Source organism: Oryx dammah, unplaced genomic scaffold, assembly GCF_014754425.2.
Source record: "Oryx dammah isolate SB20612 unplaced genomic scaffold, SCBI_Odam_1.1 HiC_scaffold_9, whole genome shotgun sequence".
NCBI lineage: Eukaryota > Metazoa > Chordata > Mammalia > Artiodactyla > Bovidae > Oryx > Oryx dammah.
In genome coordinates, this window is record NW_024070193.1 from 16,652,613 (window position 1) to 16,679,368 (window position 26,756).

The following is a 26,756-nucleotide window of genomic DNA, read 5'->3' on the forward strand; positions in this document are numbered from 1 at the left end:
CCTCTCCTTTGCAACAACAATACCAAGTAATTGATCTTCAAGTCCTTCTGGGGTTATCATGAAATTGAGCAAAGATACCTTTGTAGCCAGCTCTGGCATATAATGTGGATTTCTCAACTTTGTGGTGATATAAAACTTGAAATCAAAGGAATACTCAATAATGACCTCACCAAGTCTGATGCAATCAACGCCACCTGTATTTCAGATAAAAATGCATAATAAATAAGCCAAAGTTACATAGCCCTTCCCCTTCTGTTAAAACCCATCCTAGGTTATAAGTAAAACATTATAAAGTAATTTCAAATAGAATACAAGTGTTGCAAAAGCCACAGACACAGAGGCAAGTAAGCAATTATACAGCATGAATCATTAATTCTGGGGTAATATATGTTTTTTCTGGTTGTCATGGAGCCTTCTAAATTAAGATTCCTTTTGATCTTACTTCCTCTATTAATTTTCAATAATGGTTCCAAAATTATTTATGTATGACTAAAGCTCTTAAAGTACTAGAGTTTGACAGAGAAAAAATTTTATAAGCAGAAAGGTATACAAGGGGGACAATGTTTACCTAAAGTCAACTCTGGTCCACATTAACCATTACTATTCATAGTAATGGACTTTGTGTGGTCCTTGGTCATAAGATAAAAGAATTTCAGGCTGGATGCAACTTCTGTATGTTCTCTACAGAACAATCTAAATAACCGTGACTAAGGCAATCAAAGGAAGGCAAGGTATTTATTTTAGAATATCTGATACTTGTTCAAATTTCCTTTCATGCATAACAATGACACAGAAGTTCTGCATTATTAAGCTTATTATTAAAATTATGTAGTAGTCTTCTTCCCTCAAAGATAAGCCTCAAAGATAACCCAATCATCTTTCAGTTTTAGCAACTAATATCAATTGACTTCTACCTTGTTTAAAAGTTTGTCTAAGTAGTAAAGGTTCCAATGATGGATCCAGTTCTTCACCAACATTTTCTAATAGAAGTGGAGTTCCAAATTGAATACAGTTTTCCAGTGTTCTCATATAGTCTGCATCTGATAGCTTAATAACACTAAGCTGATTTTCTTTCTCAGAGTTTTTGATCCACTTATTGGCTTGACCCTGGGGGTCAATCATTAAAGGCCTAAAATATAATAAGAAAAATTTTAGGGGACTAAATAGATGTTGAGATTTATCTAATATTATATAATTTAAATAATAAATATCACCATCAACCTGTACAAAGTGTTTCATATACATTTTCAGGATAAATCTTCACAAAAGTTCTGTGAGGAAAAGGAAAATAGAGTTTCATTCTCATTTATTTTTGAAATGAAGAAATTAAGTACTTTGCCCAAGGTTTTAAGGTTAAGAAACTAGTTTAATGTCAGAAGTAGGATCTTATGAATGTGTAAGCTGTGCTCTTTCCAATTTAACACATGGTCTTCATAGTAATTATAACACATATCATCTGTTAACATAATATGAAAAATAATCCTATGTATCAGATAAGAATTTAAAATAAAAGATCTACTGGCTTATAATGCATTTCCTTAAGTTATGAGTAGAACCATAGACTAAGTTTCCAAGTTTAGTCTAGTATATATTTGAGATCTATTTAGGAAATTTTTTCTATGTAAGTATGGTAAAAGATTTTGTGTTCAAGAACATACAATTCATAGTTTCAGAGAATCAATATATGAGGTGTTTTCCTTTTCCCCATGATGACACTGACTGTCCTGAGTTCCTTTTGTATTTGGTACAATGCATTAAATTATTTTTTAAATATTAATATTAACATAGAAAGGAGAATTTCACTTCATGTTATTTTGGCTTTCCCAGACATTCTCCTTCTATTTCAACAATTTCTAGGGATAAAAACCCCCTTTCCCTTAGCCTAAAAATAAGCTCTTTATTCAACTAATCCCAGATAACTCTGTTCATTTTCTTTCCTTTCCAAAAGACAAAACAATTCAACAACAGCTGTATGGTTGTCTTCTTTCTCCACTCAAATTGTGCTGAAATCCTACTGAAAACACAAGAAGTCCAGATACCAGTTAAAATTTACTTTGCTCTCACAGCAAACAGATGAAAAGTGTTCTGGAAATGAGAAAGTTATTTTGCACACAATTGTTTAAAAGTTGCTAGTAGTTAGACTAGATGCTTTTAGTACCTTTCAAAGTCCTATTTAAAGGAACATTTTTTCCCCTCCTTTAAAAAAATTTTTTTTAATTTTATTTTTATTTATTTTTTAAAAATTAGGCTAATTACTTTACAATACTGTAGTGATTTTTGCCATACATTGACATAACTGTATTATTGGAAAAAAATACGGTATTTGTTCATTTCCCTACAAAAAGTAATAATTTCTGTAAATTAAGTTTTTCTAATGCTTATGTTCGACTCAATGGACATGAGTTTGAGTGGACTCTGGGAGTTGGTGACGGACAGGGAGGCCTGGTGTGCTGCAGTCCATGGGGTCGCAAAGAGTCAGACACAACTGAGCGACTGAACTGAGCTGACTGAATGTTTATCTTGGTAATACCTAAATCAATCAATGCTCTCAGTAATGCAATAATTAGAGATCCTGTTTTTCTAAAAGAAATCCAACTTCTACTTAATACAATTTTATGTGAGTGTTACAAATACAATTGGAAAGCTGAGTTGTGTCTATCCGAAAAATAAGGCCATGCAGGGTTTTGTGTTCCATGTGTACCTGACTGTAGGTATGAGAGTAATACTCATCTACGTTTGAGATCCAAAAGCAGGGCAGTCTAAAGAAAAAATCATTATTGATTTATGCTTCTAACAGCAGTAGTAATTTTGGGGAAAACATAGCTTTGCTGTTAAGTAGCCAGTGTTGTATTAGTAAACAATAATAAAGTAGAAACAGTAAGTATTTTCATTGTGGTTAAAAAGTAAGCAAAGTCAGAATTTGAGACATAGATACTAAAATGAGGTATTTGAAGAAAATAATTATTTTTAAAAACTAACAGTTACTGAGCACTTATCACATGCAGTAAAATGAAAGAATAAACAATTTTTAAACTCTGCTACAGTAAGGGCTTCCCTGGGGGCCCAAACGGTAAAGCGTCTGCCTGCAGTGTGGGAGACCCAGGTTCAATCCCTGGGTTGGGAAGATCCCCTGGAGAAGGAAATGGCAACCCACTCCAGTATTCTTGCCTGGAAAATTCCACAGATGGTAGAACCTGGTAGGCTACAGTCCATGGGGTCACAAAGAGTCAGACACGACTGAGCAACTTCACTTTCACTTTCAAGAAAGAAAATGAGAGAGAAATATATGACTCCAAATATCCTGATTCCAGAGTTTGCACTACTCTTAACCACTGTGTAATATTATAAACAGACAAACCTTTAGAAATTATGAGCAAGCACAAGAAGAATTAATCATCAACTATAGTTCCAGCAGCATGAGTGGCTAAGTAACCAATTGAACTCCTTCTGCTACCAAGTACTGGTGGATAAAACATGACATTTCAAAAATACATAGGTGATATACATTTGAACTATATATACATAAGGACAGAAAAACACAGGTGCCAGAAAAACAGCTTTGTATGTGTGAGCTGGAATGACAGCTAGTGTTGGGGAGAGTGTCAGTACTAATAACTTAAGGGCTCCTTGAGCCCATATGTAGCAGGAAATTAAAAGTGAAATCCCTGTATTAAGCTTAAACCCACAGAAGTCTTCATGAATCATAGAAAAAATCCAATCTATTCATAAGGAGACAAGAAAGAAGTGTTCTGATTCTTGTCTCATCTTCAGCTTGGAAAAAGTTCTCTGAGAACCTGTAACCATGGGTCAATAGTTTATGCAGGTTCAAGGGGCAAGTTTATACTATGTACATGATACAGGAAATTCCAGCTGGGAAACTTACATATATTGAGCCAAGAACACTGGTATGAATCCTGGAAGAAGTAAGGACAAAATATACATTGTAGCTGGGGCAAGGGCAAAAGAAAAACTCAACCCTTGGAGGAGAAGTAGAAAAATGTCTTTGGCTAAAACATACCTTTACCAACCTTCACTAAGCAGGTATCCCTTAACTCTAGGAGAGGGTGTGAAACTCCTGTTCAAGATCAACCAAGGCAGAATGCAAACTTAGCTGTCCCAGGGAGGAGGGCCAGCAGGCTGAAAATATCCTACACCGAAGGCCCAATATGCACAGGGCCTTCCTAAGACTAGGAAATCAGAGTAACAGACAACTCTCACTTTGCCCCCAAAACAGCCTAACATGGAGTACTGAGCAAAAGCAATCTACCTCTAGGGGAACAACAAAAATAGAGAGACCTTCTCTGTGTCATGGGCATTCAGGAACAGTTGAAGGTTGAAGGTAAAACTCTAACACTGAGAAAAACACTCCAGAAAGCTATCCCTCATTCTCAGCATAGACCCATGTTTAGATTAAGCTGACACCACTGGTCCCCTGAACTTTACAAGAGTAACAACAAAACCCAAACCTAGTTCAACTGATGATTAGACTGACTCAAACCTCTGTACTAATGGAGCAACAGAAGAAGAGGCATGCCCATTTCCAGGAGTTAATACCATTAAGCTCAGTTCCTGCTATTAGACTGAAAATATCTTGCATTCAATCAAATATTATGAGATATTTAAACAAGCATGGGAAAAAAACTCAAAACATTCTCAAGAGACAAAAGAAACTAACAGAAACAGCCTCAAAGATGACACAAACATGGGAAATATATGTAGTTTTTAAATAACTGTGATTAAAATATGAAAGAGCCAGTGAAAAAAGTGGATGACATGCCTCAGAGATGATCTTCAGCACAGAGATGAACTATAAGGAAGAGTTAAATGGAAATGCTAGAGATAAAAAATGTCAACTCTAAAGAATTTCTTTCATGGGCTGCATAGACTCAATACAACTAAGGAGACAGTCAGTTAATACACTTATTATCTTGAAGATAGTTTTATAGAAATTATCCAATCTGAAACTCAAAGACTCACAAATGTAAGTTTTCTTCCCAGAAAGAGAAAAGGGATAAAATGAAGTAGATCTGAGAAGCTCAAAGAACCTCAGTCAGGAGAACTACAAAGATGAACACACACACACTCCAATATACTAATACATCACAATCAAACTGCAGACAACTAAAAACACAAAGAAAAGAAAAAAAAAAAAACTGAAGGCTGTCAGAGGAAAAGTTACAGAAAAAGGAACTAAAATTAGAGCAGGCTTATCAGAAACTACGCAGTCTAAAAACAATGGAGTGACATCTTTAAAGGAAAAAAAGCAAAACCAGAAGAACCCAGAAACTGTCAACTCAGAATTCTAAACCCAGCAAAAAATATCTTTCAAAATGAAGATGAAATAAAGAAATAAAACAGCTGACTGAATTAACTGCAATAGACCTGTACACCGAAAATGTTGAAAAATACTTGTCAGGCAGAAAAAGTATGAAATCATATAGAAACATAAAAAAAATAAAGAAGTCTTAGGGAATTTCCTGGTGGTTCAGTAGTTAGGACTTGGAGTTTCACTGTCATGACCTAGGTTCAACTCATGGTTGGGGAACTGAGTGACTACAAGCCATGTAGTGCAGCTGGAAAAAAAAAAACAAAAAACTCAAAGAGTCTTAAAATGGGGAAAAAAATGAACATAAACATAAAAGACATTTTCTTATATTTAATCACTCTACTATAATTACTGTCTAAAGTAAAAATAGTAACAATGTGTTATGGGATTCATGGCATGAAAAATAAAATAAACAAGAACAGCACAATAAATAGGGGAAAGACATTTGAACTACACTGTTGAAAGATTCTTATACTACATGTGTAGTAATACATTGTTATTGAAAATATTACAGTCTATAATACATATCTTTAATTTCTGTGTCTGAGTGTTTCCTGCAGAGGGACAGATCAGTAATGGCCTGCAGGGGCTCTGGGTGCAGCAGACCTGGGGATGGCATAAGCCCTCTTGGAGGGGGTCCCCATTAACCCCACCACAGAGCTGCCAGAACTTACACAGGACTGGAGAAACAGACTCTCAGAGGGCACAAACAAGACCTTGTGTGCACCAGGACCCAGGAGAAAGGAGCAGTGACCCCACAAGAGACTGACCCAGACTTGCCCATGAGTGTCCAGGAGTCTCCGGGTGGAGGCGTGGGTCGGCAGTGGCCTGCTGCAGGGTCGGGGGGTCTGAGTGCAACAGTGCATGCGTGGGACCTTTTGAAGGAGGTCGCCATTATCATTACCCCTACCATAGTTTGGCCCCAGATGGGGAAACAATGGGAACAGTGAGAGACTTTATTATTTTGGGCTCCAAAATCACTGCAGATGGTGACTGCAGCCATGAAATTAAAAGACGCTTGCTCCTTGGAAGAAAAGCTATGACCAACCTAGACAGCATATTAAAAAGCAGAGACATTACTTTGCCAACAAAGGTCCCTCTAGTCAAACCTGTTTTTCCAGTAGTCATGTATGGATGTGACAGTTGGACTATAAAGAAAGCTGAGTGCCCAAGAATTGATGCTTTTGAACTGGGTTGTTGGAGAAGACTCTTGAGAGTCCCTAGCACAGCAAGGAGATCCACCCAGTCCATCCTAAAGAAAATCAGTTCTGAATATTCATTGGAAGGACTGATGCTGAAGCTGAAACTCCAATACTTTGGCCACCTGATGCGATGAACTGACTCATTGGAAAAGACCCTGATGCTGGGAAAGATTGAAAGCAGGATGAGAAGGGGACAGCAGAGGATGAGATGGTTGGATGGCATCACCAACTCAATGGACATGATTTTGAGTAAGCTCCAGGAGTTAGTGATGAACAGAGAAGCCTGGCATGCTACCGTCCATGGCATCACAAAGAGTTGGACATGACTAAGCAACTGAACTGAACTGATTATAAACTCTAGAGCAAACATTAAAAGTAAGGAATGTATAACCAGTAAGTAAGTAGTGGAGATAAAATGTAACCATAAAAAACTCAATTAATCCAAAGCAAGGTGAAAAAAAGAAGATAAAAGGAAAAAATAACAGATGAGACAAACAGAAAAGAACTAGCAAGATGGCAGATTTAAATCTAAATGTATCAATAATTCCATTTTAAGTACAAATAATCAAAATACTCTGATTACAAGTGAGAATTATGTCACTTATAATCTCTATTTTTAAAAGCAGGGGGGAAAAAGTCCTGTGATCCCTCCCATTTAAAAGCTTCAAATGGGGATTCCCTAGTGGCTCAGTGGTAAAGAATCCACTTGCCAGCACTGGAGACACAGGTGTGAATCCAACAAGATCCCCCATGCCATGGAGCAACTAAGCTTGTGGGCCACAACTAGCCAGCCTGTGCTCTAGAGCTGAGAACTGCAGCTACTAAAGCCCTTGAGCCCTGCAGCCTGTGCTCCACAACTACAGAGCAGCCTCTGCTCGCCCCAGCTAGAGGAAAAATGGGGCAGCAATGAAGACCCAGGACAACCAAAAATAAATACATAAAAGCTTCAGATGGTTGGTAATATTCTGCATCTTGATTGTCACAGGGATCATATGACCACAGGCTTTAGTCAAAATTTCATGCTGCTGCTGCTGCTAAGCCACATCAGTCATGTCTGACTCTGTGCGACCCCATAGACGGCAGCCCACCAGGCTCCCCCGTCCCTGGGATTCTCCAGGCAAGAACACTGGAGTGGGTTGCCATTTCCTTCTCCAATGCATGAAAGTAAAAAGTGAAAGTGAAGTTGCTCAGTTGTGTCCTACTCTTCACGGCCCCATGGACTGCAGCCTACCAGGCTCCTCCGTCCATGGGATTTTTCAGGCAAGAGCACTGGAGTGAGTCAAACTTCATAAAAGTGCCCTAAAAAGGTTGGATTTTATTGCATATATTATACCTCAATAAGCCTGACATAAAATTAAAGAAAAAATAGATGAAAAAAAGACATTTTCAGACCAGTGCGCAAGAAAGACTAAAGGACAAAGACAGCATTACAAATCAGTGAGGAAAGGAAGGATAACTCAATAAACACTGCTGGGGTAAATGGTTATCATTATAAAATAATTAAACAAAATTAGATCCTTACCTTTCATCACATCCAAAGATACAATAAACATAACAGGGTCCTAATTGTTAAAGTGCTTTCCCAGTTTATGACTCTTTTTCTGAGAACTATCTCCTGACCTATGGCTCAGACGGTAAAGAAACTGCTTGCAATGCAGGAGACCCAGGTTCAATCCTTGGGTCAGGAAGATCTGGAGAAGAAAATAGCCACCCACTCCAGTACTCTTGCCTGGAGAATTCCAAGGACAGAGGAGCCTGGTGGGCTACAGTCCATGGAGTCACAAAGAGCTGGACATAACTGAGTGACTAACACTTTCACTTTTTCTTTGTCTCACTTTTATGTTTCTGATCTATACCCATGTGTTTAACCATAATGGCTCAGCCCCCAGCCATTGGTGATAAGACTAGGGTGGATATTTGTCCCAGGCCAAACTAATCAGATTTTTCTCTCATGGGATTTGAAGTTGTACTTAATGATTTGGGTTTTTGTATATTATTCAATGATGTGTTTTGTGAACTTAGGAACTAAGGCTTCATTAAGGAATGGCCATGTGTACAGAAGAACAGAGTCAACAAATAATCAGAGACAGATTAACGAAGCAGTGGAGAAAAACAAGGAAGGTAGGTCCTGTAGCCTGAGAGAGACAGTAAGAGAGGGAGAGAGAGTGAATGATTGAGAGAGATACCAATTTTCACATTACAAAAGTCTGGTAGCTTTTCTCTAAGTCCTCAGCTTTTCTCTGACGCACACCTAAGATGGGCTTCCCTGGTGGCACAGACAGTAAAGAATCTGCCTGAAATGCAGCAAGCAAAAGTTCAGTTCCTGGGTTGAGAAGATTCTCTGGAAGGGGAAATGGCAACCCACTCCAGTATTCTTCCCTGGATAATTCCATGGACAGAGGAACCTGGAGGGCTACAGTCCATAGAGTTACAAAGAGTAAGACACGACTGAGCAAGTAACACTTTCACACACACTTTTCACACTTAAGATACTCAAAAGTGAGTAACCAAAAGAGTGAACATAAGTTACATCACTGGATTCTGCTGTCAGGAGGTAGGGAGAGGAGATTAAGCCTCTGTCATCACTTAGCCTAAAGTCTGGTCTGTAAGGATGGAGACTTATCCTTCAAAATTGACACAATCCATGACCTGTTGATCAGCCAGCCCCAAAATATCAGGTACAAAGTAGTGACACCACTGAAATATTACTTTATTGGAAGAAAATGACAGATTGTTTTCTTCAATTTACATACAACTCTGAAACTTCTGGTTTCTCTGGAGTTCCATTAAGCCTAATAGACATTCTGCTAACATTTTAAACTGCTATTTTAAAAATCAAAATGGCCACCAAATGCATAAAAAAGAGTTCTAAAACAAAATTAATACTCAGGGTCTAATATTCTGTTAAATAGAACATTCTCATTTTGGGGAATAGCTTATTATACTTCCTCAGATTATAATGCTGCTGCTAAGTCACTTCAGTTGTGTCCAACTCTTTGCAACACATGGACTGTAGTCTGCCAGGCTCCTCTGTCCATGGAATTCTCCAGGCGAGAATACAGGATTGGGTTGCCATGCCCTCCTCCAGAGGAACTTCCCTACCCAGGGATCGAACCCACATCTCTTATGTCTCTTGCACTGGCAGGCAGATTCTTTACCACTGAGCTACCAGGGATTTTACCAATTGCCTAGACATTTCAACCTAAGGATCTTCACTCTCAAGTAAAAAACACTATCAATATAAAGGAGACTTAGAGGTCTTGAAGTATCTAGTAATGTTTCCAAAGAATATAAACAAACAATACCTCAAACTTTCAGAATATAAGATTTCTTTGTATCTTTACCATATCTTATATCCCAAAAGAAGACTGAAACTTCCATTATAGTTTTAAAGGTAGTAAATGTGATATCCTATTCCACATTTCACTTAACATAGTAAGAAAGAATCAGGATTTGGAAGTTAAGTTGTCTAGGTTCAAATTCTGATTACACCATTTATTAGCTCAGTTATCTCACTAAATTTCAAATTACTAATTTATTCTGGGCCTCAGTTGTCTCATTTATAAAATGGAATAATAAGAAGAAGAACAAATTCATATGAATTTGTGAGAATATAAGGTATTAAAATAGTATCTCATGAATATAAGAACTCAGTATTATCCATCATAGTTTGTTTGACATAAGGTCAAGAAAAGACATTTATATTAGATGGCAATATGACTAGATAACTATTTTCAAGAAAATATCTCTCAGATGAGAATAATTTTCCAAGTTTCCAAAAGTGATGTAAATAAAAAGATAATAAAAACCATCTGCAAAGCTCATACAGTTATCATACTATGATAGCAGCTTTAAAAGATTTACATTAAATTGCATAAATTACAAAACGAGTAGAAATACCTAGCTAAAATCAATACATTGAATAGCTAAGAACTGGAAACAGCCCAAGTGTCCAACAACAGGAAAATACATAAACAATTACAGAGTCATGTAACTGAATAATACTCGGCAACAAAAATTAGTAAGATTATGCTGTGTGGAAAAAGCCTTACACAAAAGACGGCATACAGTACGATTCCATTTATATGAAGTTCTAGAATAGGCAAAACTAACCTGTGATGGAAAATAATCAGAATAATAATTTCCTATGGGGTGAACGAGGGGATTTACTGGGATGGGACAAAAAAGACTGTGTTATTTGAGTTGCACAAGTGCATACTTTTGTTAGAACTCATAAGTTTGTGTATTTTTGTATATTTGTATTAAATTTTATATACTTCATTGTATGTAAATTTTACCTCAAAAGGAAAAAAATATTGAACTTTACTTAATGATATGCATGCTGAAGTATTTGGGAGGAAGTACGTCCATGTCTGCAACATACGTAGAAATACATAAAAAAGGATGAGTTGATGGATGGATAGAGGGATGGACAAGAATAATGAAATGTTAACTGCAGGATCTAGGAGGTAGTAGCTATATGGGTACTTACTCTGAAATCCTTTCAATTTTTCTCTATGTTCGAAAAGTTTCAAATAAAATAATTGAAAAATAAACACTTTATCTTCCTTACCAGCGCCTGGAGTTGTTAACAATCACTCCATTGTCTACGGAGAAAGTATCTGTAGGCAATCCAGCAATATTCCAGGCTCTGATTATTACTGGATCACCCAAGGTCTTACTCAGTGAGAACTCCTCTGAACATGGGATTTTTTTCTCCTGTTGGAAATACACAGATTTATTTTTGACATTTTCTCTTATCTTGTTGATTAAAATATTTTTAATTAATATACTATTTGTTTTTAGACAGTATTTAATAATTCCAAACAACTGAAAAAACTGAATGAAAAGTTAGACTATGGAAATATTTTACTGATCAAATAAGAAGAAAAAACTTCATATTTTCAGTCATTTCTTTCCTTCTCTATTTTTATTATCATCTGTTCCCCCCAAATACCCCAATATATATTATAAATGTTCTAAAAATAAACTTGTAAGAAAATATAAAACCATTACCTTGCACAACATGCTCCAATCTTCTGTACATGTTTGTCGAAAGCCAGAAGTGAAAGCACCAAGATAGGCTATTACTCCTGCTGATATTAAGACATCACCAGTCAAATTTTCATATACTATCTGAAGGTCATCTGCAGCTTGAGACCATCTGGGAGACCAATCAAAGGCAAAATAGCCTCACCAAAGAGAATGATTAAAGACAGTAAAGAAACAGCCAGAGGTTTCTAGTCCAAATTCTATAACAAAATGCCATGAAAAGTTGGGTACTTGCTTATCTATAAAATGAGAAGGTTAGGTCCCTTCTAGCTCTAATATGCTATAATATACATTTATGTTCTACAAACAATAATTCACTATTCATTATTAGAATATTATGCATTTCTTATAGGACTTGTTCTTTCAGGATAGGAAAACAGAAACAAACAAAAAAAAATCACCAGAATTTTGTCTAATAATTTTATTCAGGATGATTTGGCCCAGTGGCCCTGCTATTTGTTTCTGAAAAACGCAGGAACATTTGTAATTCATTACCAAAAATTACATTTAAGTTGTATAGCAGTTGGCATACTATAGCTAAGGTTGGTATCTTTCTCCATTTAGTGAAACTTTTACCATAAAAAGTGCATTTCAAAACCATCTAATCTGCACTATGAAGTATCGTCAAAAGTATGTTACTTTATCATGCTATTCATTCAACAAATACAATTAATAGCTATGATAGTTGGCTGACTAGTATAAATAGATTAGAATAAAGCTAACTGGCTTTGTTACATCAAGTCAGTTATTTAAAATAAATTTAACAAAATGAACCACATATTCACTACTCCCTTCCAAATACTTTATTGCAAAACATTTGAACACAAAATTGGAAAGAACTGCACAATGATCATCCACATACTCACCACTGAGATTAAAACTTATCTTTAGCCTTAATTGCCTCTTTCTCTTTCTCTCTCTCTTTTAACATTTGAAAGCAAGTTGCAAACACCATCCTTGACACAGAAATTCTGTTAGAAGCCTAGTCAGGTGCTTTATAGAAAGTCCCATATTCTCAACCAGCCATTTAAAAATCAGTAATCAAAATAAACAACTCACTCCAGTATTCTTGCCTGGAAAAATACCATGGACAGAGAAGTCTGGCAGGCTACAGTCCATGAGGTCACAGAGAGTCAGATACGACTGAAGCAATTGAGCATGGCATGGCATGGCAATCATAATATCCAAAGAGAGCTGCATATTCAAGCCAGACATTTAAAAACATTGTTAAAATGAGTAGAAATCTGACCTCGATTTTTCTCCACCTAGTCCTCCAATTAGTTTTGAGGCTCTTTCAAGTTTCTTAGCACAAAGTTCCACCTGGTCTTCTAAACGAGCTTTTTCCTCAGTTTTCTCAAGAAATATTCTTTCTAAATTTTCCAAATGATGTTCTACTTCTGCTAGTTCTTCTCTCTTCTGATTCAAAAGCTCCATCGTCTCAGCTAAGGACTTCTGAGCTTCTGTTAAGCGGGCTTTCTTAGGAGCCACTACCTGTTTGGGAACAGTACATGCAGCTATAACATGTACTATATAGAACACTGACAGTCAACATAATCCTTTATAGATATTGTGAATTTTAAATGTTTATTTATGATTATAAATACATTTATTACTTATAAAATAAATCATGCAAATTTTAAATGCCTTAAATCTTATATTTTCATATGCAAATAAAGTAAAATATATTTCTATATCTTATAAAATATATAAAATCATCCTGGACCAGCAAACTTCATCTATAAATGGGCAAGTTACTCTAATAATATGTCACAAAATGTAGCACAAAAGCATAATATGTAGCAAAACATCTCAATACAATCAGAAGTTGCCTTTGAACTGTGGCAAAACAGAATAACATGTAACAGAAATGACAAACACTTAAAAATACATGAATGTGCTGCTTTTTTTTTTTTTTTGGCATTTCCAAGCTTTTGATTTCCTTCCCAGTCAGATGAGGATTACATTTGCCTTGAGGAGATTAAGACAGTAGCAGTAATACAAAGAGAAATAAAGACTTGGTATTTAGCTTCACCATCAAAATTGAATTTTCCTCAACCAATTGTGAAAAGTGATGCTTTGTTGAGAGAAAAACGATTTCCTAAGGTTTTTATTTTATTATGCTCATCAGTATATGAAGAATGGGGTATGGCCAACTTGGTTAGAGTATACTACAAGACACCAGTATAAGGAATTTACAAACTGACCAAAGAGAGTATATGTCCATTTGAAAGAAGGGAGACTACTGACACATTGCCATGAGTGAGCTGAAGGCTAAGAGGAAGACTGAAGCAAAGAATCAGATACGACTGACCTGCTCTCTCTCCTCAGGGCAGAAATCCTGAAGGGAGAATGTGTTAAACAGAAATTAGGAAGCTTTTCTTCCTACTTTGGACTTTAGAGAAGAGCTTGCTGGATATCTCCCTTCAACCTTTCCATAACAACACGAGGCAGGTGCATTGAAATTAAAATAGTGTGGAGGTACAAGGCTTACTCCTTGGAAGGAAAGTTATGACCAACCGAGACAGCATATTAAAAAGCAGAGACATTACTTTGTCAACAAAGTTCCATCTAGTCAAGGCAATGGTTTTTCCAGTGGTCATGTATGGATGTGAGAGTTGGACTGTGAAAAAAGCTGAGCGCCGAAGAATTGATGCTTTTGAAATGTGGTGTTGGAGAAGACTCTTGACAGTCCCGTGGACTGCAAGGAGATCCAACCAGACCATCCTAAAGGAGATCGGTCCTAGGTGTTCATTGGAAGGACTGATGCTGAGGCTGAAACTCCAATACTTTGGCCACCTCATGAGAAGAGTTGACTCATTGGAAAAGACCCTTATGCTGAGAGGGATTAGGGGCAGGAGGAGAAGGGGACGACAGAGGATGAGATGGTTAGATGGCATCACCAACTTGATGGACATGAGTTTGAGTAGACTCCGGGAGTTGGTGATGGACAGGGAGGCCTGGCGTGCTGCGATTCATAGGGTTGCAAAGAGTCAGACATGACTGAGCAACTGAACTGAACAGGGTGGGCAGTCAGAAAAGAACCTGAATACCTTAGATTCTCTGCTTTATACAAAGAATCCAGAACATTCACATGTCTTGTGGGACATGCAGAAACAGGCAGAGCTGACAGTTTGCAGACCTGCTGGGATTACTATGGGGTGGGACAAGATGTTCAAATGGAAGAACATTCAGATAGAATTAATTTTACTTATACCAGGTGTATACTGGTCTACTCCTCTGAAATGAATAAAATCCATACCTCTCTAACAAGCATGTATGCCTCATTAGGAATATCTTTTCACTTGTTACAGCCTGATTACTCATTCTGTACTCTAAGGTTTTTCTAAACACATAATATCATGTATTTCCATGGGCATTTTTATTTATATTTTCTGCTCCCCTTGGTAGAATTTTGCAAGTTACAGAGGGCAAGGCCAGTGCTTCCTTGGTCCTTTCCTAGTCAAATGTGCAAAGTGCACTTTTAAAATTTTTATTTATTTTTAATTGAAGGATAATTATTTTGGTTTCTGCCATATATCAATATGAATCAGCCATAGGTATACATATGTCCCCTCTCTCTTGAAGCTTTCTCCCACCCCATACAAAATGCTCCTAACCATTCTCTGCTCTCCTGTAATTTGGCCCCAGGGAGTCTCCAAAAAAACTCCCTATCACTGCTTGAGTCCATGCTTTTCCTTTTAACCCTACTGGAATTTCTTACTTCTGACCTCTGCATCAAGATTTTCATCTGCCACTTGCCCTTTGATGTTTTGGATTTTTCTTTGCTTCTGCTGTCTCCCATAAAACTTAATTCTCTTTTGCCCCAGGTCCCTGTAACTATAGGTCAGTCTGGCCAGTTCTGCTGATCTCCCTGCTCTCAGGTATACTGGTCCCAACAGGTTATGTCATACGTAAGCATTCTCTTCATCCACTAGACACTCAATTAAAGTCTGATTATGCTGTCCATGGGGTGGCAAAGAGTCGGACAAGACTGAGCAACTGAACTGAACTGATTATGCTGGAGCAGGACAAATTCTCTGTGGAATCACTTTTAGAAACTTCTGAACTAGTAAATAAGGGCATAGATCTTTTACTATGAACAAATTTATTTCAATTTTCCTTTTTTCACCAAATATTCGTTACTACAGTGAATTCAAAACACCACTTTTTTTTTTCAGTTGAAGAAAGAACATCAATCCTAAAATGAAAGATTAAAAAAAAAATTTTATAATCACAACCTTTTTGTTAAATATGAGGGGAAATGAGTTAAGGCTGAACTCAACAGAAGCTAACCTTAGTGTTTTCAAAGGCATTGGTTGGTTTAGTCCCTAAGTCGTGTCTGACTCTTGTGACCCCATGGACCGTAGTCTGCCAGGCTCCTCTGCCCATGGGATTCTCGAGGAAAGAATACTGGAGCAGGTTGCCATTTCCTTCTCCATTTCAAAGGCATCGATTTTAATTTATGGGAATATTTCGATAGAAAATGGATGTGCTGATCCTCAAAATACCTTTGCAACTCTGTCATACACTTCCATAGCCATGATCCACTTACAAAGACCCTCAGCTGCAGAGGAAGCTTTAGCAACCTTAGGAGGATCAAATTCAGGGTTTGTTAAGTATTCACCACGAATCTTCTGCATAACAGTCACCTGGGAAACAAAGATTTAGCTCTTAAAATTTCAACATATACCACACAATCATTAGATGAAAAATTGATCATATATAGTTTAAAAAAGAGTATATAAAACAGTTATGTTGTCTTTAAAAACCAAAGTCAGTACTTTGAGATATTTTTAAAATAAGCATAATTGCAGCAAATTTATTACAGGTAGACAAGATATGTCTTCTAAAAAAAATTAAAAGACCTTTGCAGTTTGGGAAAACATGTGTAAACAAGGAAAAAGAACAACTACACATAAATAAATAGAAGTTTGGATGAAAAATTATATACTTTTAATCTCAGAAATTTGTGTATCCAATATGTTAAGAAATAAACTATTTTATGAAGACACTTCAAGAACTCTTTCATGTCAGTAATACACTAAAACAGTTAATTTATTCAATGACTTTGGATGGTCTGAAAGAGGAGCGGTTTTATGCATTATGAGAATTCATAATATAGTCATTAATAAGTATTCCTTTACTATTTTAATTCTACTGACACTCTATTTGCTTACATTTTATATAATATTGAAAAATGTTAAAGATTTTATATATCTTGGAAAAATTACATTTATAGAAAAAAATCCAATGAAACTCACCGGAATATTGTCCTTGTCATATTCTCTCAAATCTCTTAAGAAATTCATATCTCCCAGAAGTTTTTTGCTAGGTCCCCAGTAATCTAATATCTATAAATAAAATTTACAGAAACATTATATGTACAATTAAGTATGTTTGATATAAAACTTTTCTTCTTGAGGTTTAAGGTATATTAATCCAGAGAAACTATACACTGAATTTCAAAATATCTACTTACATGTCCTTGGAAATGAAATAAAGAGACTCCTCTCTCTGAGAACATGTTAAGTATATCAAATATTTAAAATATGCATATGAATTTACATATTGAACTTATTATTAAAAATTAAATATTGAGGGTTTCCCTGGTGGTTCAGTGGTTAAGAGTCCATCTTGCAATGCAGAGGACAGGGGTTAGATCCCTGGTTCGGGAGGATCCCACATGCCACAGAACAACTAAGACCGTGTACCACATTACAAGTACTGAGCCTGTGCTCTAAAGCCCTTGTTCCACAACAAAAGCCACTGCAATGAGAAGCCTGTGCACCACAACTAGAGAAAAGCTGTGCATAGCAACAAAGACCCAGCACAGTCCAAAAAAAGGTAAATTTTTAAAAAGTTTAATTAAAAAGAAAACAGAAGGGCAAAAAATATGATCATTTCTTTTTAGAAAACTTAAGAAAAGCAACTGGTACAAATACCATCAAAATTTCATGTAAGAAACAACATTTTTATTATTTCAACTTTTATTTTCCTTTAATTTTGACTTTCAAATCATAAAGGTAGTGCTATAAACTGAAAGTCTGTGTCCTCTCCCCAAATTCCTATGCTAAAATCTACTTCCCAGTACAATAGTACTTGGAGGTGGGGTCTTAGGAACGTGATTAAGTCATGGATGTAATCAGTCCATTTTCTTTTCTTTTCTTGAAAAAGAAAAAACCCTGAAAAGAAAATAAGTCTATAACTTTAGTTTAGGATAGATGTTATACCTTTCGTTTTAAGGGATATACCTTTGAATAACAATTGCAATAATAACAGCTAATGTTTACTAATAAATGTGTAGCATTTATTATCACAGACAGCTTACTGTGTGAAAGGCCTTATACGTTATGATCTTGGTATGTAGTAACTAAGCCAATCCTCATGTTAACTTTGTGACGAAAGCACTATGACAATGCTCCTTTTACAGAGTTCCACAGAGGTTGAGCATCTTCCCCAGGGTCACACTGCTGGGAGGGGCAGGATTTCTGAATACAGACATTCTGGCTCCCAAGCACATAGTTTTAACGACATCACAGTACTAGTTACCTCAGCAGAATTTCTTGAATGCTTGGAAACAACACCTGTATAACCATTCTTGAGGCTCTTAGCAAGAAAATCACAGTTATCTCCCTGTTCATTCAACCCCACCCCAGTAGAGTGGCGAATCCTGCATAGCCAGAAAAGGAGGTGGAAAACCACTGGGACTACATTTCTCTGATACTATACTGCCCTCGGGCTTCTGTGGTGGCTCAGAAGGTAAAGAATCCACCAGCAATGTGGGAGACCTGGGTTCAGTCCCTGGGTTGGGAAGGTCCCCTGGAGGAGGGAGAGGCAACCCACTCCAGTATTCTTGCCTGGAGAATCCGCACGGACAGAGGAACCTGGTGGTCTATAGTCCATGGGGTTGCAAAGAGTCAGACACAACTGAGTGACTAAACACAGCACAGCGTACTGCCTTCACTTTACCCTGGAATATGTACACAATGTGTCTTCCTTGGACTGGGTACTATTGACGTTTAATTTGGTAACAGTTGTTGTAAAGTGTTCTATACATTCATGAACATGATATAAATCTGTGTCTAGTTATTACCTTGCCTCCAGTTCCTGAAGGATCCGAAATTTTTTCTGGTTTTATATCTTTCATAACACAAACAGCAGCCATAACTAGTTTAACACCAGATGGAGGATTCTTCATTGACTTCACGATTGTAATGTCAGCTGGCTAAATCAAAACAAAACAGGATGCCTTTAGGACAGCCTAATTGTAAGTAATGACAGTTATTTTATAATGTTGGAGAGTAATAACAGCACTGATTTTCATCTGAAACTATAATTGTTTTTTGCTCTGTGTGGTTATAAAAAAGGTAACAAAAAATTGAAGCACAGTAAATCAATGTTTCCCAAGTGTTTGAGAGTTCACAGATCCTTATGAGAATATGATGTCAACGAAGAACATTTCTAATAAAATATTTTTGCACACATACACAAAATTTTTATACAACGATATACCAAGCCTACACATGGAATCCATCTTAAGAACCCTAATTTAGATAAAGGCTTAATTCTACATTTGTTTACATATTAGTTTTACCCACCAAAAATGAAAGAAGAGGTATACCGTTTCCAATTCCAAGTTTAGTTTCTAAAAAGGCATATACTGTTATGACAGACACGATAGATCCATTTATTTACTATCCTCTGACTTTCTTTGCAATTGCTGGAAAGCTAACAACAATAGAGCTTAGTTTCCTACGCAGCTAGAGCTGCAGGAGGTCATTAGGTTCTACCATCAGATCACTTCAGTGATCCTGCAAGATGCTGAACTACTGACAGGTTGAGCTTACCATTTTGTCAGGTATTTTATATGAAAGTTAGGAAAAAAGGCATAGAGTGGGGACTGGATATCCTGAACTCCCATACTACACTGGGCCCCCCTAGCTAATAGAAGCTCATCTCTCTGATCTGTTTGGTGAGATTATTCTGGTTTGCCTAAAGACCCTGTATAGAGAAATATGCAACAGTCTAATGCAGATAGGTGCAACCCACATCTACACTGGGAATGATCTTTAGGTTTTTCTGTACATGCATGACCAGAAGGCTGCAAAGAGGTGACTCCATATTCTATTTAACAAATGGCTCCTGGCTCATGTACAGAACCACTTTGGCCTCTTGGAGATTGTTCCATTCCCACTGGAATATCCTGAATGAAAATTATAAATAAATATACAAAAGCAAAAACATAAGATAACAATATATCAAAGAGGAATTGTTAAGAGTCAAATTTAATTTGACTGGATGATAACAGTATAATAGCACCCACTGAAAATGATCAACACGGAATTAACCAAGTCTCTGTTATACAGTTACAGTCGCTGATAAAACACAAGCTCATTCCAACACTTGCCTTTAGTGTATCCAGTGCAGACAGGGCTGCTTCCAAGGCTGGAATTGCCTCAGCTAGATCACTTTCACATTCATTCTTCAGAGTTTGGGCTTCCTCAGCTTTTCCACTGGCTATCTCTTCATCAAATTTCACAAACTTTCTTTTTGCTTCCACTTGTGCAGATTCTATCTCGATAATCTAAGCAAAAGAGAGAAAAAAATAAAGACATCTTAAACATGCTTAAACATCCTATTGTTTTCTCTATCCTAGAGACAAAAGAATATTTGAAAACTAGGACACCAAACTATAACTTTGAAGGATAAAATGAGGAGAAATGTAAATATATGTGACCTAATTTAGTGATGGGCTTCTCATCTTTCTTCAAAAACAACAGAACCCACAAGGAACCCAGTGGATCAACTGAAAAGAGTAACGTCTCAAAGATCTTGTCACAAATGAATTAAGGTTTATTATCAAAGCTGAATTTATGTATTTCAATTGTCTTTTGTCATCAATTTTTTAAAAATTCAGGACACTTTACCTGCATCATGTTTGCATTTTCAACTTTTGCTTCCTCTAATTTGGGCTGTAATTGGACAAGCTCTGTTTTCATTTCACCAACCTAAATAGACAATTTGTCATTAGTTTTGATAACTACAATAGCTATAGACGCCAAGAAGAGAAAACCGAAACTTAAAATCAGGGCCAGAAAAGCTTAACTTTTTTTTCCCAGTTCTTTATATGATAAACAAAGCCATGAGAATGTGGCCAGTTTTCTTCACAAAAGACTTTATCTTTCTTGAGTATGACAGGGCAATGGAAGAATGCAGTTGCCACGGAAGAAAAGTCAGAAAAATGGTAGCAGCTCTGGGTATCACTATTATATTATGTGTACGGTGTACAATTCATTCAGACCACCCACTCTGCTGCTTATGTTGAAATAATGTTAATAAGTATTACTTGACTTATTTGAAAAAAAGTCTTATATTTAACCAGTTATTATAATAAAAAGTCAACCCTGACACTGTACTTTCACCAAAAGCCAAAAACTTAAGAATAAACCTGGATGTATTTGAGCCTGTACAGTCTGAATGAACTCTAAAATTCTAAAATTCACTTTACTCATCTGTAACATGAGGATCATAAAAGCGTCTTCCTTATGGAGTTATTATGAGGAATAATTAAAGGAATGCAAATGAAGTACATAACATAGTACCTGGCATATAATGTATTCTCAATAAATTGTATCTCTTATATTTCTTATATTTCCACTTGAGCAGCTCATTTACCTGAGACTCAGCGAAAGCTAATTTGTCAAGTCCATTCACATAGCGATGTTTTGCTTCCATTATAGCTTGTCGCCTCTTAGTCAACAGTTGTCGAAATGAGGCAATGAGTTCAAGGTAAGAAGTAGCAGTAACATAGTTATGTCGTCCTAACTCTTGCAAGAACCTAAAAGAGAGGCAGACACCATTACTATAAATAAAGGGTTTTACAAAGTAAGAAGTAAATTCAGCATAGCATTAACAACAAATGTTTAAGAATAAAGGTTGATTTTATTCAGAAGCTGCTGAGTACTTAACTTTACCCAGAACCACATCCTAATTTCTAGTCTGCAAAATATTGGTATCAAATAGCAATGATGTAGTAAAAAAGCACAAATCAACAAAGATTTGTCTCAAGAGAGAACTATAGCAAGAACGATAGAGGCCTTTTTATATGTTTCATACGCCAGGAGGATCTAATCCTGTAACAGACCCAAGATACTGTACACAAGGAAAGAGGACTACAGATAGGACAGCAAGAAAAAGTCGTCATTCCTTACACGTGTGTCATGCGTTGGTTAAATGGAGCTCGGCCAGAAATATAAGACTACTACTCACACACATAAAAACAATGGATGCAATGATGTTTCATGGTGAGTATGCAGACTAGAGTCCCCTTCGTGGTGTACCTGCCCAAGCCAAACATGCTAGCTGGCTGTAAAACTCTGGATAGGCAATATACAATGAGCATGTATGACGTGAAGATAAACAGATGTAAAACTGATACTTTTAAGGTATCCACAGCCTACCAATTATCTTCCTTCTTGTCTAAGAACTTCCAACTAGTGCCCCAGCAGCAACGTTTGTTCTATGAAACCTGCCACACTATACACAGTTCAGGCCAGGACTGGGCACTAGACACAAAGAAAGCTAAATCACATTTTGGAATGAACTTGGACTAGAAAGCTGGAAAGAGCTAATCAGCTAGAATTGCAAGAAGCAAACTTGAGAACTGAGAGGCAGACAGTTTTCCTCCATATACACTGGAAAGTAGAAAATTCAGCCTGAAAGAGAAAACATTAGAAAGCAGATGCCACAGAGAACAGGAATAAGAAATAGAGAAAAAGAATTTCTGGGTTTCTGGTGGCTTCTTAATTCCTGCTTCTAGTGATTTCCAAGATCCAGCTATATTCTTTCCCTTAAGATACCGTGCTCTTTGTTAAACCTAGATCAAGTATCTTTCTAATACTTAAAAGCCATAACTAATTAAATGATTAAAGAGAATTATAAGACTTAGAAATCCTATTAAAATTTGCAGTTTCTCCTAAAAGAGATGCTTTAACATACAAGGCATTACTGTCATTTTAAAATTTATTAATATTAACCTTTCTGAAAGTTCCATAATGGAAGTGTGAAAATGTTTGCAGATTGGAACTATCTCTCGTCGTTCAATGTCAGTGAGCTCCAGTGTTTCTAAGAATTTCACAGCTACACGTTCAAGAGCATCTTCAGGCCATGGCTAAAAATAAGAAAAAGAAAAACAAGTGAAATTTAAAATGATTAGTCACACTCAAATTATATAAATTGTCTTCCTATGAGAGAAGAACTTGGGGTTGAGAAAATTAAAATCTTAGTAGGGAAAATAGAGGGACTAAGGTCACAAGTAAATCTATGAAAGATATAAGTATTTTATACATTAAAATTAAAGATAAGTCAATATAGGAAAAGTCAATAATACTTTACATGTCAAAGATCTATCATACCATTTCCCTATCTCTTCCACTTGGATGTCTAGTAGGCATCCCAAATTTAATCTGACAATGGTACCGGCTGCTTTGTTGCCCTCTTAATACCTATCAGCCCCCCTTCCTTAAGACTCCAATTTTATTCTAGATAGCAATATCCCCAGCTATAATACTAGATTTCCTAGACTCCTTTGCACTTCAGAGTGGATAATGACATATGAGCATGTATTGGGTGGGGACATCAGAGAAAGCTCTCTAGAGAGATACACAGAGCTGGCATGGGTCTTTGTGCCCTACTTTCTATTATTCTACTTCTTGCCTGGAACACAGATGTGAAAGTTGGAGTTCTAGCAGCTACATTAGGCCATATGATGACTCTGAAGATGGAAACTACATGCTGAGGATAATAAAGAAGAAAGAATATGGGATTCTGATGACTTTTTTAAGTCACAAAAGTCCCAGTCTTCAGATTTTTCTTCTGTATGAGAAAGGGAAAAAACCCTTATGTGTTTAGTTTACGTTTCTGTTACTAGCAGGCTTCCCTTGTGGCTCAGCTGGAAAAGAATCCACCTGCAGTGCGGGAGACCTGGGTTTGATCCCTGGGTTGGGAAGATCCCCTGGAGCAGGGAAAGGCTACCCACTCCAGTATTCTGGCTTGGAGAATTCCATGGATTGTATAGTCCATGGAGTCGCAAAGAGTTGGACATGACTGAACGACTTTCTTTTACCAGCAGCTCATCATAATTCCTACTTGTCACAACATCCAAAGTTGAACATCTGATTTTCTTCCCCACAAATTCACTTTTCCTCCAGTACTCCCCACCTCAGTGAGATGGTTCCTTTGCTTTTCCTGGAATACACCAAGGGTGCTTCTGGCCCTGGGTCTTTGGATTTGCTGTTCCTCTGACTAGAACCCTCCTAATCTAGACCTCTGTGTGGTTCAACTCTCTCACATCTCTGTGCAAATGCAAATTTACCAGGTAGGTCTGCCCAAAGCACTCTCTAAAGCAGTATTCTTTCCTTCATTACTCTTTCCCTTATCTTGGACTTTTTCTTAGCACTTACCAATATTTGACATATATTTATTCATTTGTTTTTGTCTGTCTCACCAACGCACCACTAAAATGTAAAATCCACAAAAGCAAGGACTCTTACCTCCCTACTGTTACCATCAGTGCTTAAACAGCTCTTGTTGGTAAATATGTGAAATATTTACTCAAAGAAATAATTTATGTTAAATGAGTGCTTAATCTTCACTTGCTCAATAGAGTATTCCCAAACTTCATTCCACTTAGATTCAACAAGATGCTTGTAATTTTTTTCCTTTATAGTAGACAATATGCATTTTAAGATCAATTTTTTCAGTGTTTGGCCCTCTACTCTAGTAAAAATCAAGCTTTTTGATCAAATACTCCATTAATTATTTTTAAAAAGTGTTAAGCACCCATTACCAGTATATACATATTTATTAATTATATTCATATGGTATTACTGTACCAATATATTTTTGAACCCCAAAAAAGGCCTTTAAAGATTTGTCATTAACATAAACGAATTTTTGTAAAATGTCAAAATACGCACTGTTTTCTGACCATGTAACTCTTTTTATTCTGAAAAGCTTCTCCCCAAAGCTCCCTGGCAGACTTTAAATCCAGATCCACTGGTAAGGAACACGTCATCAAAAGGCTCATGTGTAAAACAGTCAACAGTAAGAGGAGTGAGAGCACCAATGCTGACTTAGGCCAACCAGGAATGAATCCTTATTAGACTTTGCCAACTTGGGTAGCAATTTCCCAAACAAAATCAGAATTCTGTCAGCAAAGATGAAGTGGGTAGAAAATGGATGTTGATAGGTAACCATGACATCATAAGCTAATATTGCAAGTCATGACACACCCTGGGAATAACTTTTATTATTTAAACAGTTGATACAAATCCATATTCCGAGTGAAAGTGAAGTCACCCAGTCATGTCCAAATCTTTGCAACCCCATGGACTGTAGCCTGCCAGGCTCCTCCATGCATGGAATTTTCCAGGCTAGGATACTGAAGTGGGTTGCCATTTCCTTCTCCAGGGGATGTTCCTGACACAGGGTTCAAAGGCAGGTCTCCCACACTGCAGGTAGACTCTACCATCTGAGCCACCAGGGTTTTAACCAATGTCTCACCAGATCTTGTTAAATTGTCATTGTTTTTGGTCTTAAAATGTAGCTGACACAGAGCTTGAGCTAGCTCCTGCTAGTTTTATGACAGTTTTTCACAGTCCACTTATAACTGCATTGTATGTCTTCAATTTTCAGTTCATTGCAAGAATCCCTGAGGGTCCCTTGCTATGTCCATCTGACAGACAAACTGAGTGGGAAAGTGAAAGCAAAAGCGCAAGCTGCTCAGTTGTGTCCAACTCTTTGTAACTCCATGGACTATAGCCCTCCAGGCTCCTCTGTCTGCAGAACTCTCCAGGCAAGAATTGTGGAGTGGGTTGCCATTCCCTTCTCCAGGGGATCTTCCCAACCCAGGGATCAAACCTGGGTGTCCTGCATTGCAGGCAGATTCTTTACCACCTGAGTCACCAGAGAAGCAATGTCAAGTCACACGAGATATTTCATACACAAGTGAGTATTTCAGTAAATTCTACCCTTATCTTCTGAACTGTTTCGGCACCTCTGGTAAGTTTACACCCTATTTTGGAGAACAGAGATCTATCCAAAAAGTCAGTGACTTCTCGACTATGTGACACATAGTAGTTCACACTCACTTCCCAGCCTTAAAAGATTCAGGCCTTAAACAATGCCATCCGTGCCCCGCCACAGTTTCTGTATCCCCACTGTTTCTGTAAAATCTTGGTTCCTCTCTGTTATCCATTTAACTTCCCTTCTCTATTTGCAACTCCTAGTTCTTTCTTTCTTTCTTAAAATTTCCCCCAATAAGTATGAATCACATATAATAGAACAGAAAGTCTCATGGTTATAAAAAACATATTCAGAAATAGAATCATACTTACAAGATTTCACAAAAGAAAAACTTTTAACTGGACAGGCTTTGTTTGTTTGGTTTTGGTTTGGGGCTACTTAATGAAAGCAATATTAAGATACAGTTTGCATAAAGGAAAACTGTTTCACGTGACTTTTATTGTTATATAAATTCTAAAACATCCACTAGCTGAAACACACTGCAGTCCTCAAAAGGGAAGCATTACTGTTTTTCAAACATGCAATTGATAAAGATGAAAGAGAATAAAACCCATTAGTATTAGAAAATTATTTTTAAAAGAAACTATCCAAGGTCAAGCCAATGGTCCACAATACATTAGGCATAAAACAAATAAATAGAAGGCACCATGAGCTACCCTTCTCAAGAACATAAATACTGAATGGTTTTACACAGGCAGTGGTGATTTGCCCTGTTTGAATGAGGTGATAGCCTGTATCATTCGCTGCTGGCATGACTGAAACTGTCACCCAGCTAGTCTTCCTGTCTCTTGTTTTGCCTGATTCCAAATCATCCACCATAAAGCTTCCAAGAGCTTTGGGTTATTCCTGAAATGCAGATTAGCTAAATACATGTTAATTGCCTTGCAATGTCTTTGGTATAAAACCAAATTCCTAGACACATTTACACATTCATTTATAGCCTGGACCCCACTCAAAGCTCCAACTTAACTCCTGTTGCCCTCATTGCCAGTCAGCCACACCAAACTATTTCACCATTTGCCCAAATGAGCCACACTCTCCCCACTGTTACACTCTGTATGTGCTATCCTCTTATGATGGTTAATTTTACG

At 36.9% G+C, this 26,756-nt stretch overlaps 1 protein-coding gene across 1 annotated transcript in view; it reads right to left on the reverse strand.

Annotated features, from left to right (window-relative positions):
* DNAH12 (dynein axonemal heavy chain 12) overlaps positions 1-26,756 on the reverse strand; it is a 168,404-nt gene that overhangs the window by 37,507 nt on the left and 104,141 nt on the right. The window contains exons 46-57 of the mRNA XM_040246424.1: positions 22,617-22,750; positions 21,256-21,418; positions 20,508-20,588; positions 19,988-20,164; positions 18,674-18,805; positions 16,842-16,931; positions 16,089-16,229; positions 12,830-13,071; positions 11,545-11,692; positions 11,102-11,247; positions 915-1,129; positions 2-194 (exon numbers count right to left, since the gene is read on the reverse strand). Of these exons, the coding sequence (XP_040102358.1) occupies positions 2-194; positions 915-1,129; positions 11,102-11,247; positions 11,545-11,692; positions 12,830-13,071; positions 16,089-16,229; positions 16,842-16,931; positions 18,674-18,805; positions 19,988-20,164; positions 20,508-20,588; positions 21,256-21,418; positions 22,617-22,750 (1,862 nt within the window). The remainder of the gene's footprint in view (position 1; positions 195-914; positions 1,130-11,101; positions 11,248-11,544; positions 11,693-12,829; positions 13,072-16,088; positions 16,230-16,841; positions 16,932-18,673; positions 18,806-19,987; positions 20,165-20,507; positions 20,589-21,255; positions 21,419-22,616; positions 22,751-26,756) is intronic.